Here is an 11,877-nt window from a genome sequence, read left to right on the forward strand (position 1 = left end):
AGACCTACCCGATATTCAGCACTCTGCAGGACATTCTGTGAGAGTGGGCAAGTATGGCATACTTGCCAACTCTCCCGGAATGTTCGGGAAACTCCCGCATTTTGCGAGAGTCTCACGGACTCCCGGGAGAGTGTGGCAATCTCCCTGATCTGCCACTTCACTAGGAAGTGCCCACTTCCTAGTGAAGTGGGCAGAATTAGGTCCCAAACGCCGCGATTCCCGGTGAATCGCGATGTTTGGCCCCACCCCCGCTGTCATGACATCACGGGGGCGGGTCCAAAATGACGAGCATTTTGGAGGCCTGCCCCACCATCACGCCCAACTCCCCCGCAGGCTCCTGGATACCAACATTTCAAAGTTTGTAAGTATGAAGTATGGTGTGCCCAATGTATGTGTATTTTATTTATTTTTAAAACGCAAATTACGTTAGTTCACTTTGCATTTGTTAATGACTCAGGCCCAGAATGAGGTCACATACTGAGGATTACAAGCAGCGTAAACAAGAGAAGTGGTACTGTGCACTTGGTGATAGGCCACTCTCAGAGCTATAAAGTCATTGGCAAACTGGGGAAATAAAAGATATTTAAGGGGAGCAGTTTTTCTTTAAACCTGTCACACTAGCATTCCCCATTAATATAATTTCTAGCAAACATCTGCCAGAGACCAAAATGTCCGCCTCAACCCTAAACTTCCCATCCAAGGATAGCCCCCAACGTTCTGCCATTAGAGCGCCCACACTTACAATGGCCGCCAACGTTGTCAGTCACAGCGCCCACACTTACAATGGCCGCCAGCGCCGCACAGTCACAGTTCCCACACCTGAGATGGCGGCCGCCGGGCTCTGAGATAATGACGTCGGTCACATGATATAACGGCCGCAGGGCTGGGTCTGATCACTCCTCTTCCGTGCAGGATGGAGGCCGTGCTCAATGACCTGGTGGCTGTGGAGGATCTGGTGGTGAGGAGGCATTTATAGGTGTAGTGACGTCATGTAGTGTGTAACCTCCATATATTCCCTGTGCTCTATATCATGGTGTCTGTATATATCCTATGTATCCCCTGTACACTGGTGTCTGGCTGTATATACCCTATGTATCCCCTGTACAGTGTAGTAGTATTATAGGACCGGTGTCTGGCTGTATATACCCTATGTATTCCCTGTACAGTGTAGTAGTATTATAGGACAGGTGTCTGGCTGTATATACCCTATGTATTCCCTGTACAGTGTAGTAGTATTATAGGACAGGTGTCTGGCTGTATATACCCTATGTATCCCCTGTACAGTGTAGTAGTATTATAGGACTGGTGTCTGTATGTACCCCCTGTACAGTGTAGTATTATTATAGGACTGGTGTCTGTATATATCCTATGTACCCCCTGTACAGTGTAGTATTATTATAGGACAGGTGTCTGGCTGTATATATCCTATGTATCCCCTGTACAGTGTAGTATTATTATAGGACAGGTGTCTGGCTGTATATACCCTATGTATTCCCTGTACAGTGTAGTAGTATTATAGGACAGGTGTCTGGCTGTATATACCCTATGTATCCCCTGTACAGTGTAGTAGTATTATAGGACTGGTGTCTGTATGTACCCCCTGTACAGTGTAGTATTATTATAGGACTGGTGTCTGTATATATCCTATGTACCCCCTGTACAGTGTAGTATTATTATTATAGGACTGGTGTCTGGCTGTATATATCCTATGTATCCCCTGTACAGTGTAGTAGTATTATAGGACAGGTGTCTGGCTGTATATACCCTATGTATCCCCTGTACAGTGTAGTAGTATTATAGGACTGGTGTCTGTATGTACCCCCTGTACAGTGTAGTATTATTATAGGACTGGTGTCTGTATATATCCTATGTACCCCCTGTACAGTGTAGTAGTATTATTATAGGACTGGTGTCTGGCTGTATATACCCTATGTATCCCCTGTACAGTGTAGTAGTATTATTATAGGACTGGTGTCTGGCTGTATATACCCTATGTATCCCCTGTACAGTGTAGTATTATAATAGGACTGGTGTCTGGCTGTATATACCCTATGTATCCCCTGTACAGTGTAGTAGTATTATTATAGGACTGGTGTCTGGCTGTATATACCCTATGTATCCCCTGTACAGTGTAGTATTATAGGACTGGTGTCTGGCTGTATATACCCTATGTATCCCCTGTACAGTGTAGTAGTATTATTATAGGACTGGTGTCTGGCTGTATATACCCTATGTATCCCCCTGTACAGTGTAGTATTATAGGGCTGGTGTCTGGCTGTATATACCCTATGTATCCCCTGTACAGTGTAGTAGTATTATTATAGGACTGGCGTCTGGCTGTATATATCCTATGTATCCCCTGTACAGTGTAGTAGTAGTATTATAGGACTGGTGTCTGGCTGTATATACCCTATGTATCCCCTGTACAGTGTAGTATTATAGGGCTGGTGTCTGGCTGTATATACCCTATGTATCCCCTGTACAGTGTAGTATTATCATAGGACCAGTGTTGGGATGTATATATGCTAGGGTTATCAGGACACCAGTGTTGGATTGTATAGGGTGTAATGTCCTTGGCATTCCTCATGTACATTATAACACCTGTGTTTTTATAAGGTGCAACCCTGGTAATAGGTCCAATTGAAATATGAGATAATGTAACCTCTACTATGAAATATATGGGTATAAGAACTAAAGTGGAGATACATGACCATATAAAGTATGAGACCGCAGGTTGAAGTTCTAGTAAGGGTTTTTATGTGATCTTACCCCCTATCTGTGGATACTTTTTCAGAACTGTCCCTCTGATTCCTCGTGGGAGTGGTTCTATCTATCTGTCCTCTTCAGTCACGGGTGTGGTATATAGTGATGATCACATCTCTTCCATGTTCTAGCGTGCGTGACGCAGAATCTTCCATTTTATAGAAATTAGGACCTTCAAAGTGGCTTCTCGTTTTGTGACTAGGTCACATTTCTGGGCTCTCGTAGTGATGCAACATATAACGCACATTGGGGGAGCTGCTAATGGCCGCATACCTCCCCTGGGACCAATGGAGCCGTTAGAAATCAGAGTTGACAAAATATATTCTTCTTTCAGAATGTGGCACCAATAACAGGAGATCTGTGGCTTGGATCTAGTGGTTTTATGTAGGTCACAGAACTTTCTGTTTTGCTCTAGGGGTTCATCATTCCTTAATATACTCAAGTTTCACTTCAACATAAGTTATCTGTGTAAGGTGATTCATATGTTCTAGTTCTGTGTTCCATCATGTGACCCCAGTGACATCACTACTCTAGAAATAAGAATATTTTACATATGTTCTTGTCACTTGTCTGTCATAGGAATATGTTTCAGAGTATTTAAGAGTTGTATTCATGCTTGTGTATTGTATATAGCATAATGCACTCCCTACTAGGGATATATAAAGTCATCAAGGAGTATAACAACCAAGGTGATATCTAATTTCCATAATGTATGGTGGGGGTGTCCATCATTCTGTATAATGATACAAGTTCTCCTAACACTCAGTGACTGTTTATACTGATATTGACAGGGATGTATATTTCTCCCTGTGGTATCTGGCACCAAGACCTTAGCAGCAGATCCTTTAAATCCTGTAAGTTGCAAGGAGGGGCATCCATGGCTTGGACTTGTTTTTCCAGCACATCTCACAGATGCTCGATCGGATGAAGATCATGGGAATTTTGGAGGCCAAGTCAACACCTTGAGCTTTATTATGTTCCTCAAACTGTTCCTGAAAAACTTTTGCAGGGTGCCTTATATTGCTGAAAGAGGCCGCTGCCATCAGGGAATACTGCTACCATGAAGGGTGTACTTGGGCTACACCAATGTTTAGATAGGTGGTACGTGTCATAGTAACATCCATAGGAATGCCAGGACCCAAGGTTTCCCAGCAGAATATTTCCAAGAGCATCGCACTGCCTACGCCAGCTTGTCTTCTTCCCATAATGCATCCTGGTGCCATCTCTTCCCCAGGTAAACGACGCACACACCCCCAGCGTCTGCATGATGTCAAGGAAAACGTGATCCATCAGACAAGGCCACCTTCTTCCATTGCTCCATGGTCCAGTTCTGGCGCTCACGTGCCCGTTGTAGGTGCTTTCCGCGGTGGACAGGGGTCAGCATGGGCACTCTGACCGGTCTGCGGCTATGCAGCCCCATACGCAGCAAGCTGCGATACACTGTGTGATCTGACACCTTTCTATCACAGCCAGCATTAACTTTTTGAACATTTTGTGCTACGGTAGCTCTTCTGTTGGATTGGACCAGACTGGTAGACTTCACTCCCCAAGCACATCAATGAACCTTGGGTGCCCTTCACCCTGTCACCGGGTCGCCAATTGTCCTTCCTTGGACCAGTTTTGGTTGGTGCTAATCACTGCTTACCGTGAACACCCCACAAGGCCTGCCGTTTTGGAGATCCTTTGACCCAGTTGTCCAGCCTTCGCAATTTGGCCATTGTGAAAGTCGCTCAGATCCTTACGCTTGGCAATTTTTCCTGCTTACAACACATCAACTTCAAGAACTGTTCACTTGCTGCGTAATATTTCTCACTCCTTGACAGGTGATACAGAAACGAGATAATCGGTGTTATTCACTTCACATGTCAGTGTTTAAGCTGTAGCTGGTGTGTGTGTGTGTGTGTGTGTAAACACACAGTATTGGTTTAGGGCAATGCACAATTATGTGACCAGGGTATCGTTTTATTTTAACTTATGTTTTCTAAGCATTGTGTATCTTTTTCTCAGCTGTTTGCAATTCACATTAAAGGTGGAAAAAGTTCTGGCTTGATTTATCGTGATTTTCCCCACCTGCAGTTTCCATAATTGCGAGTTATTATACCCATACCCTGTGCCTCATGTTGCTTGGCATTTATATAGTGCCACCATATTACACCGAGCTTTACACTGTGGGAAAGCTGCGGTACAAATGGTAAACCCGCTGCTACAAGAGGTAGAGAGGTGACTGCCCGGGTGAGCTTACACTCTAAAGAAGGGAGTTGTCACATAGATTGTTTACAAACAATATAATATTAATGGTGAGCCGGTGCCAGCACACACGTAGCGTTGCTGTTTCAGTGGCTCTTGGAGCACTACAATCCCCCTCTTGCCATGTTTACTGGATGGGATAACTGTGCACTGTTGCGTTTTTAGAATGCTCCTATTCAATAAGTAATTTAATTTAATCTTCTAATGGCCATAGAATAAGGGTGGAATGTAAGCTTTGCATTGAACATTAGGATTTGTATTGTGCAGTTGGTCGTTATTGAAAAATAGGAACTGTCTCAGGGACATGGCTTTAAAACCAAGCACTGTCCCTGTAAATTTGGCACCAAGCGTAAGGAGTGTTGGATGAGGGGAACCTGTTTGCCCTTTTCTGGGATGTGACCCCTTTTCCTAGTCTGAAATGTATAAGCTTTGTACATTGCAAGTGACTGAGCTTCCTCTGAAGTCCCAGTAGATGGCGCCAGAACTCCAGCCCTCTGCTTCTGCACATAAAACTTGTAGTACAATACTTGTTTTCATGGTTGCAATTATAAAGGTGTTAATGTTCCAGGTCAGATAGTAGCCTGTTTTTCTGTAACCCAGTATGTGTTAGAGGTCGCCCTTACTGATGCCTAATCATCCTACAAGCGCTATTTTTATATAGATATATACAGGTTTCTCTGTGGTTTAATCAATTGGTAGACATACTTTATTGCTTATACATGTTGATTTCCACACAATGAAGTGTTGTTAAGCTTGCACTCTGCATGCATAATTACAATGAGCCTGATTCCGAGTTGGACCGGGCTAAATATAACTGATGTGCATAAAACGTGTCACCTTGCGCATGCGCACAACTTACGCCCGTTATTTGAGTTGAACGTTCTAGTTGTTCTCGTTTCGTCTTGGAGAAGGGAGTTCACATGTAAATTGAGCACAGTAGACGTGGAGGAAACTATACACTAGATTTAGCTGCAAATGTCACCCTTTTACGTTTAATTCTGATTTGATCACTATATGTGTAATAGGGCACTGATTATGGTGCGCTGTTATCTGTACAATTGTCTTTCAGATTTCAGTTTCTCTCTTGTTGCTGGTCAGTGGCACTCTGTTACATGTCCTGTAGAGGGCGCTGTGTGCCTGCTCAGTTTTGGCCACACACACACACTTCCATTTATCTGCGATTGCAGCAAGTTGTCTTCCCTTTGTATACGTTGCTAAGTGCTCTCACCCTATGTATACAGAGAAGCGTCTTGCTGCCAACTCTTTATTCTCAGACACTTGTCAGAAGATTGTGCAGCCCAGATCATACATGTATCGGCAGTTGTGTTACATGTGGGAATCCTTTCACCACTTAACCCTAGTGGCACTGGAAGGATGCTGGGGCTCTAGGCAAGGCTACCTTCTGGCTGTCTGGGGATTTGTTAAGCCTTAGTTTAAAGGATTTATCACATGTAGTCACAGCTTTGTATATATTAACAAGTCGGACTCCAAGCTCTCGGTTGTTTTTGCCTTGTAGGAGGCTCTTACTCTTAGTATTGTATAGTATGTCTCCGTACTATAATACCATAGCATGTTTTTCTGCTAAGTGGCTGTAATGCTCTGATGGAGCTGAGAACTGAGGTGGTAGCACAATGTGTTCTGTGAATGTGTTACCTGATTGGGCCAGGAGCAGCGACCATCCAATCGGGTGCCTCATGCATCACACACCTCCTATGCTAGCAAATTGAATCCTCCTGAGGCAAAATCCTCAATAAGAGTTCTATAAGAGTATGTGTGAGTGTCTGGGGAATGCCATTAGAGGAGAGTGTGGGAATGGAAACTGGAGTGCCTGGGGAATAACATAAGAAGAATGCAGAAAGAGATGAGTCCTTCATGTGTGAATGGAAGGAACTTGCAGAGTATCCCACGTGGTCCATTGACACTCTTATCCTCTCCTGAACTGTCATGGTGTCTGTTTTTTGAATGACATATTACAACGTGTCAGAGATGTCTGTCACGCTTGTGGCGGCGTTGGCACACAGACCTGGCAAGAAGATACAGCGCTCCTGACCTCTGAGTCACCCCAGCTGGAGTTTATTGAATATATTATTCCTTTTCATCCCCAACTTCTTCTGTGACTTTTCTGTCCTCTGCTCATAGTTTATTTATTGGGGTAGGGGGGCTTTGGTAATTGTTTGGCCTCCTGGAACCAGGGCAGACACTAGATCTGTGCCATGGGCACTACCCACTGGTAGGGGGCAGCTCCCAGAGTAGCCCTGAAACGTCTAACTCCCCACACACTTCCAGTAAATCTTTTATATCGGCTTGTATTTTAGGCTCGGTGGTGGTAATGTGCAGGCAGATAGTCCGTCTGCTTCCTTGCTACGATGCTTATTATCAGGCTGACCATTGTGTGTGTTTGCAGAGATTTGAGAAGAAGTATAAGGCTGAAGTCAACGCTGGCTCACTCAGTAAGAGCACCCAGTTTGAATACGCCTGGTGTTTGATCCGCAGCAAGTACAATGACGACATCCAAAAGGGCGCTGTGCTTCTGGAAGGTGAGCGGCTGAGCTGACGTGGCCGTGACTCTGCACGTTGTGGGAATCCATCCATGTTGGGGCTAGTTCTGTGATGTAACAACAGCTATTGGCCTGGGATTTCTACATCTGTTTTGTTTTCTTTTTGTATAGATCTTTTGCCAAAGGGAGGTAAAGATGAGCAGCGAGACTACCTGTTTTATCTGTCGGTGGCTCATTACAGGTTAAAGGTGAGAGAACCGAGAGAATCTACAAAGTTCTTTTGGATGGAGTGACCCTTCTGCCTCTATGGTGATCAGGACGTTACCAAGATCCTTGGGCAATTCATAGTCTGAATCTCTTGTTCTGGCAATTTATTACGCACGGATACATTAGAAACATGGCACTTCTCTGTTGTGACAGCATTGGGGAGTGTAACTACTTATGTTATTTACAGACTGTTTGCTTGTATTTCCTGACATGATGATTTTTGTGTCTTCAGGAATACGAAAAGGCTCTAAAATATGTCAGAACGCTTCTCAACAAAGAACCAAAAAACACACAAGCCCAGGATCTGGAGACAGTGATAGAGAAAAAGATGCAAAAAGGTAAGTGGAAGGATAGGAAAGTGTGCGGTAGTCGGCAGGGAAAGAAAGGCCAGGGACATGTAGAGACAGTAGGGCAGGGATGTGGGAGGTAGAGGAGCTGGGAAGGGCAGGGCCGTGTGGGGCTCGGGCAGCTGGGAAGGGCAGGGCCGTGTGGGGCTCGGGCAGCTGGGAAGGGCAGGGCCGTGTGGGGCTCGGGCAGCTGGGAAGGGCATGGCCGTGTGGGGCTCGGGCAGCTGGGAAGGGCAGGGCCGTGTGGGGCTCGGGCAGCTGGGAAGGGCAGGGCCGTGTGGGGCTCGGGCAGCTGGGAAGGGCAGGGCCGTGTGGGGCTCGGGCAGCAGGGAAGGGCAGGGCCGTGTGGGGCTCGGGCAGCAGGGAAGGGCAGGGCCGTGTGGGGCTCGGGCAGCAGGGAAGGGCAGGGCCGTGTGGGGCTCGGGCAGCTGGGAAGGGCAGGGCCGTGTGGGTGTAGATATGGGGGGGGGGTGAGAAAGAAGGACTGTGATTATTGACATGTAAGCACCAGGGACTGGCTGGGTAGATGCGTTGGGGAATGGAAGGGTGAGAACATGAAGAGTGACTAGAAAGTGTGTCGTTGCTGACACTCAAAGCATCTCAATGATATTGCACATTCCTTCTCATACGTGGGTTCAGCTTGTGAGTTGGCCTCCTCCAGGTGTCTGCTGCTCTTTTTAAGACCATTCTGCACCATGAAGCCAGTAATGAACCTTTCTTGCTCTTTCAGATGGATTGGTCGGCATGGCGATCGTCGGCGGGATGGCTCTGGGAGTGGCAGGTCTTGCTGGCCTCATCGGTCTGGCCATCTCCAAGTCCAAATAAAGAATTTTGGCACCCAAGGCCTTAGTCTTTGCACAATTTACCTTGATAACCATCTCTTCCTACTTACACAAGCCCCAGGGGCTCTAAATCCAAACCTGTTTTTTGTTTTATTACTATAAATGTCGCATTTAAGTTAATTTGTTGTCCAGAGTTGGTTTATTGGACACTTCCTGATACCCGACTGTAACAGATGTAACCAAGCCTGAACGCCGAGCAATGCTATATTTACTATTACTGTGTTCCTCAGACACCTTTCCCAAATAACCGTTCTGTCCTTTATATTGCACTAGCTGCAGAATTGTAATACTAAGGAATCTGCAGGGGGCACTATGTAGTCATCTCTCGAATTCAAGTCTCGTAACTTCATTTTTGGAATACGAAGGTGCAAGCAATGTGTTTGTCCGGCCTGTTTATCGAGTCTCTAGACCCCAGATAAATATTTTGAGATTTGTTGATCCTAGGTTGTTAAGGACCCGTCATATTGTGTTAAGACAATGACAAAGCCTAGCGGAGTCACTTTCTGTTTACTCGGTGAGATCATTTTGGCTGACGAATTGATAAACCTTGGTTGTGAACTCGTCTCCATGAAAGATTGTTTTGTTCAACAAATTGCAGAGTGTAAAGTCTATAAAGTTCAAAATGACTCAGAAATGCACAAATGTATTATTTAATTCTGAAATTTCTCCCCAGTCACACTATTGGTGAATATTTCTCCTCAGATATGGGGGCTGTCATTTTGGGGCTGAGATGATATTTAGTAATTCCTATCTGTTCAATAGAATCCTTTTGGCAATGCTGAGATTCCTCAGTGATGTCGCTCCTTCCTATTGAATTGACGTCTGTATGTTGATTCATCCCACAATATGGCTGCCTACACTGGGCCTGATTCATTAAGGAACTTAAGTAAGAAATCTTACTCAATTTCTTGCCCAAGCTTTGTGGACCAAACCATGTTACAATTCAAGGGGTGAAAAGTAGTCTATTATTTTGCACACAAGTTAAATACTGTCTGTTTTTTGTTTTTTTTCATGTAGCACACAAATACACTGAAATTTAAAGTTGATATTTGTGTGCTACATGAAAAACAGAGAGTATTTAACTTATGTGCAAAATTATAAACTACTTTTCACCCCTTGAATTGTAACATGGTTTGGTCCAGAAAGCTTGGGCAAGAAATTGAGTAAGATTTCTTACTTAGGCCCTGATTCATTAAGGAACTTAAGTAGCTACAAGTCTACTTAAAGGATGATGCAAAAAAAAAAAATGGTCAAATTACCAAGAACAAGATGGCTGCTCTCTGGCATTTAGATGCTATTTAATGTTAACTAATCGGATGTCGTAAAATTTTGCCTTCAATGGTATTTACAATACTTTTTTTTTTTTTTTTTTATATATTAAACCTAATATTTTGTTTGTTTCATAATAAGGATCTTCTAGTAACACTCCAAAATATTGAGCTAAATGTTTCGTAGTGAGTCTAGTGAAAGCCGTGCCATGCTGTCTCTCCACCACATTGCTGAACAACCGGATCTAAAAGATGCTGGTGGGGGCCAACCAGCGTTCACACTAACCATGTTTTCCTAAGGATGGAACCTTGAATGGACGTCCCAGAAGTCTTTTCATGTTTGAGTATTTTGACTGCCCAGTAACGTGCGTAGGCAGATTGATTGGTCATAATTCCGATATGTTTTCTGCACATGCTCAGTACATCAAGTTCATCAGATCTAAGCTGTTTTGTAATTGAGTGATTTGTACACACATGCATCATTGCACATATAGGTTTCTAATATAAGCTGTGACCCTGTTTCCAACCTATATTTGATATAGATGGTTTTTCCATTATATAATTTTACACATTTTAAAATATTTGCATAATATGATAATTGAGCTTTGCCATATGCATTAGAGCAAGTGTTTTGTCTGATATATTCTTCTTTTTTAGTATGTTATGTCTGTGCAGAACACTTAGTCACTGGCTGAATCTACATTAGCAACAGTGACCCCTGCTGGTTATAAAAATAAAAATCCCCAAAGTACAACAAAACAATACCAAATTGAGTTCAGGTTTTTTTTGTTTTGTCTGTAGAGAAATGAATAGAATCCTTTAACACAAGACCATAAAAGAAAATGTTATGCTTAAAAAGTTACCAATTTAAAGACCAGTGGACATATCGGCTTCCATTTTTGCAGGCTGAATCCATAACGCCTTGAATGCAGCTCTCTCCACACTGGAGAATTGAGTTATGGCCAAAGGTGCGCCACAAATCTTGGTTCAGCACACAAAATGGCTGCCAGGAAAGTGTGACTGCAAAAGCGGCTCTGTTATGGATCCTTGTTACAGCACCTGAGGAAAAATAGTTTCCTCGTGAATGGAAAAACTTTACAACCATCTCTGTTGGGTAAAATATTCTGTGGACTTAGCTGCTCATTTGTCAGTAGCAGGAATATTAATCATAGATAATGTTTTATTTTTCCTATGCGTCTTCTGTTTTATAAAGGGACTGTGACATAACTGCTGACTGGTTGAATAAGTGGCTTTCAGCTGCTGACCTCGTATATTGCTTATATTTATATAAAATTTAATTTTACAGCTAATGTAAATAAAATGTTTGAACAAAGACACAGCTCTAATTTGATTTTATTTCATTATTTTTTTTACATATACTCCTTTCAATGTTTGTAAATGTAGACTGTGAAGGCTCTAGTTACAGGCTCGGCCAACCTGTGTCTCTCCAGGTGTTGTGAAACTACAAGTCCCAGCATTCCCCGCCAGTTATCGGCCAGCTGTCTACTGGCAAAGCATGCTGGTGGTTGTAGTGTCACACTCATGGCGAGCCAGGGATTGGGCAGGCCTGCGTCTGGTAGATGGATACGGCAGAGTGTAAATAGCATTATGCTAGTGTGTGGCCCTGGTTATGTACTGGCACTTG

The 11,877-nt window shown here is 43.8% G+C and overlaps 1 protein-coding gene across 1 annotated transcript; it reads left to right on the forward strand.

Moving 5' to 3' along the window:
• The first annotated feature begins 851 nt into the window (after positions 1–851).
• On the forward strand, positions 852–11,565 carry FIS1 (fission, mitochondrial 1). The gene is made up of 5 exons (XM_075206368.1): positions 852–958; positions 7,415–7,547; positions 7,680–7,756; positions 8,008–8,113; positions 8,853–11,565. The coding sequence occupies exons 1-5, from the start codon at positions 914–916 to the stop codon at positions 8,945–8,947; spliced, it is 456 nt and encodes a 151-aa protein (XP_075062469.1). The 5' UTR covers positions 852–913; the 3' UTR covers positions 8,948–11,565.
• The last annotated feature ends 312 nt before the right edge of the window (positions 11,566–11,877 follow it).

This window comes from Mixophyes fleayi, chromosome 4 (assembly GCF_038048845.1).
Source record: "Mixophyes fleayi isolate aMixFle1 chromosome 4, aMixFle1.hap1, whole genome shotgun sequence".
Taxonomy (NCBI): Eukaryota; Metazoa; Chordata; class Amphibia; order Anura; family Limnodynastidae; genus Mixophyes; species Mixophyes fleayi.

Coding starts and splice junctions, on each gene's coding strand:
- FIS1 (XM_075206368.1), top strand. CDS start 914: ATGGAGGCCGTGCTCAATGACCTGGTGGCTGTGGAGGATCTGGTG. Junction 959..7,414: donor TGGCTGTGGAGGATCTGGTG/GTGAGGAGGCAT, acceptor GTGTGTTTGCAG/AGATTTGAGAAGAAGTATAA. Junction 7,548..7,679: donor GGGCGCTGTGCTTCTGGAAG/GTGAGCGGCTGA, acceptor CTTTTTGTATAG/ATCTTTTGCCAAAGGGAGGT.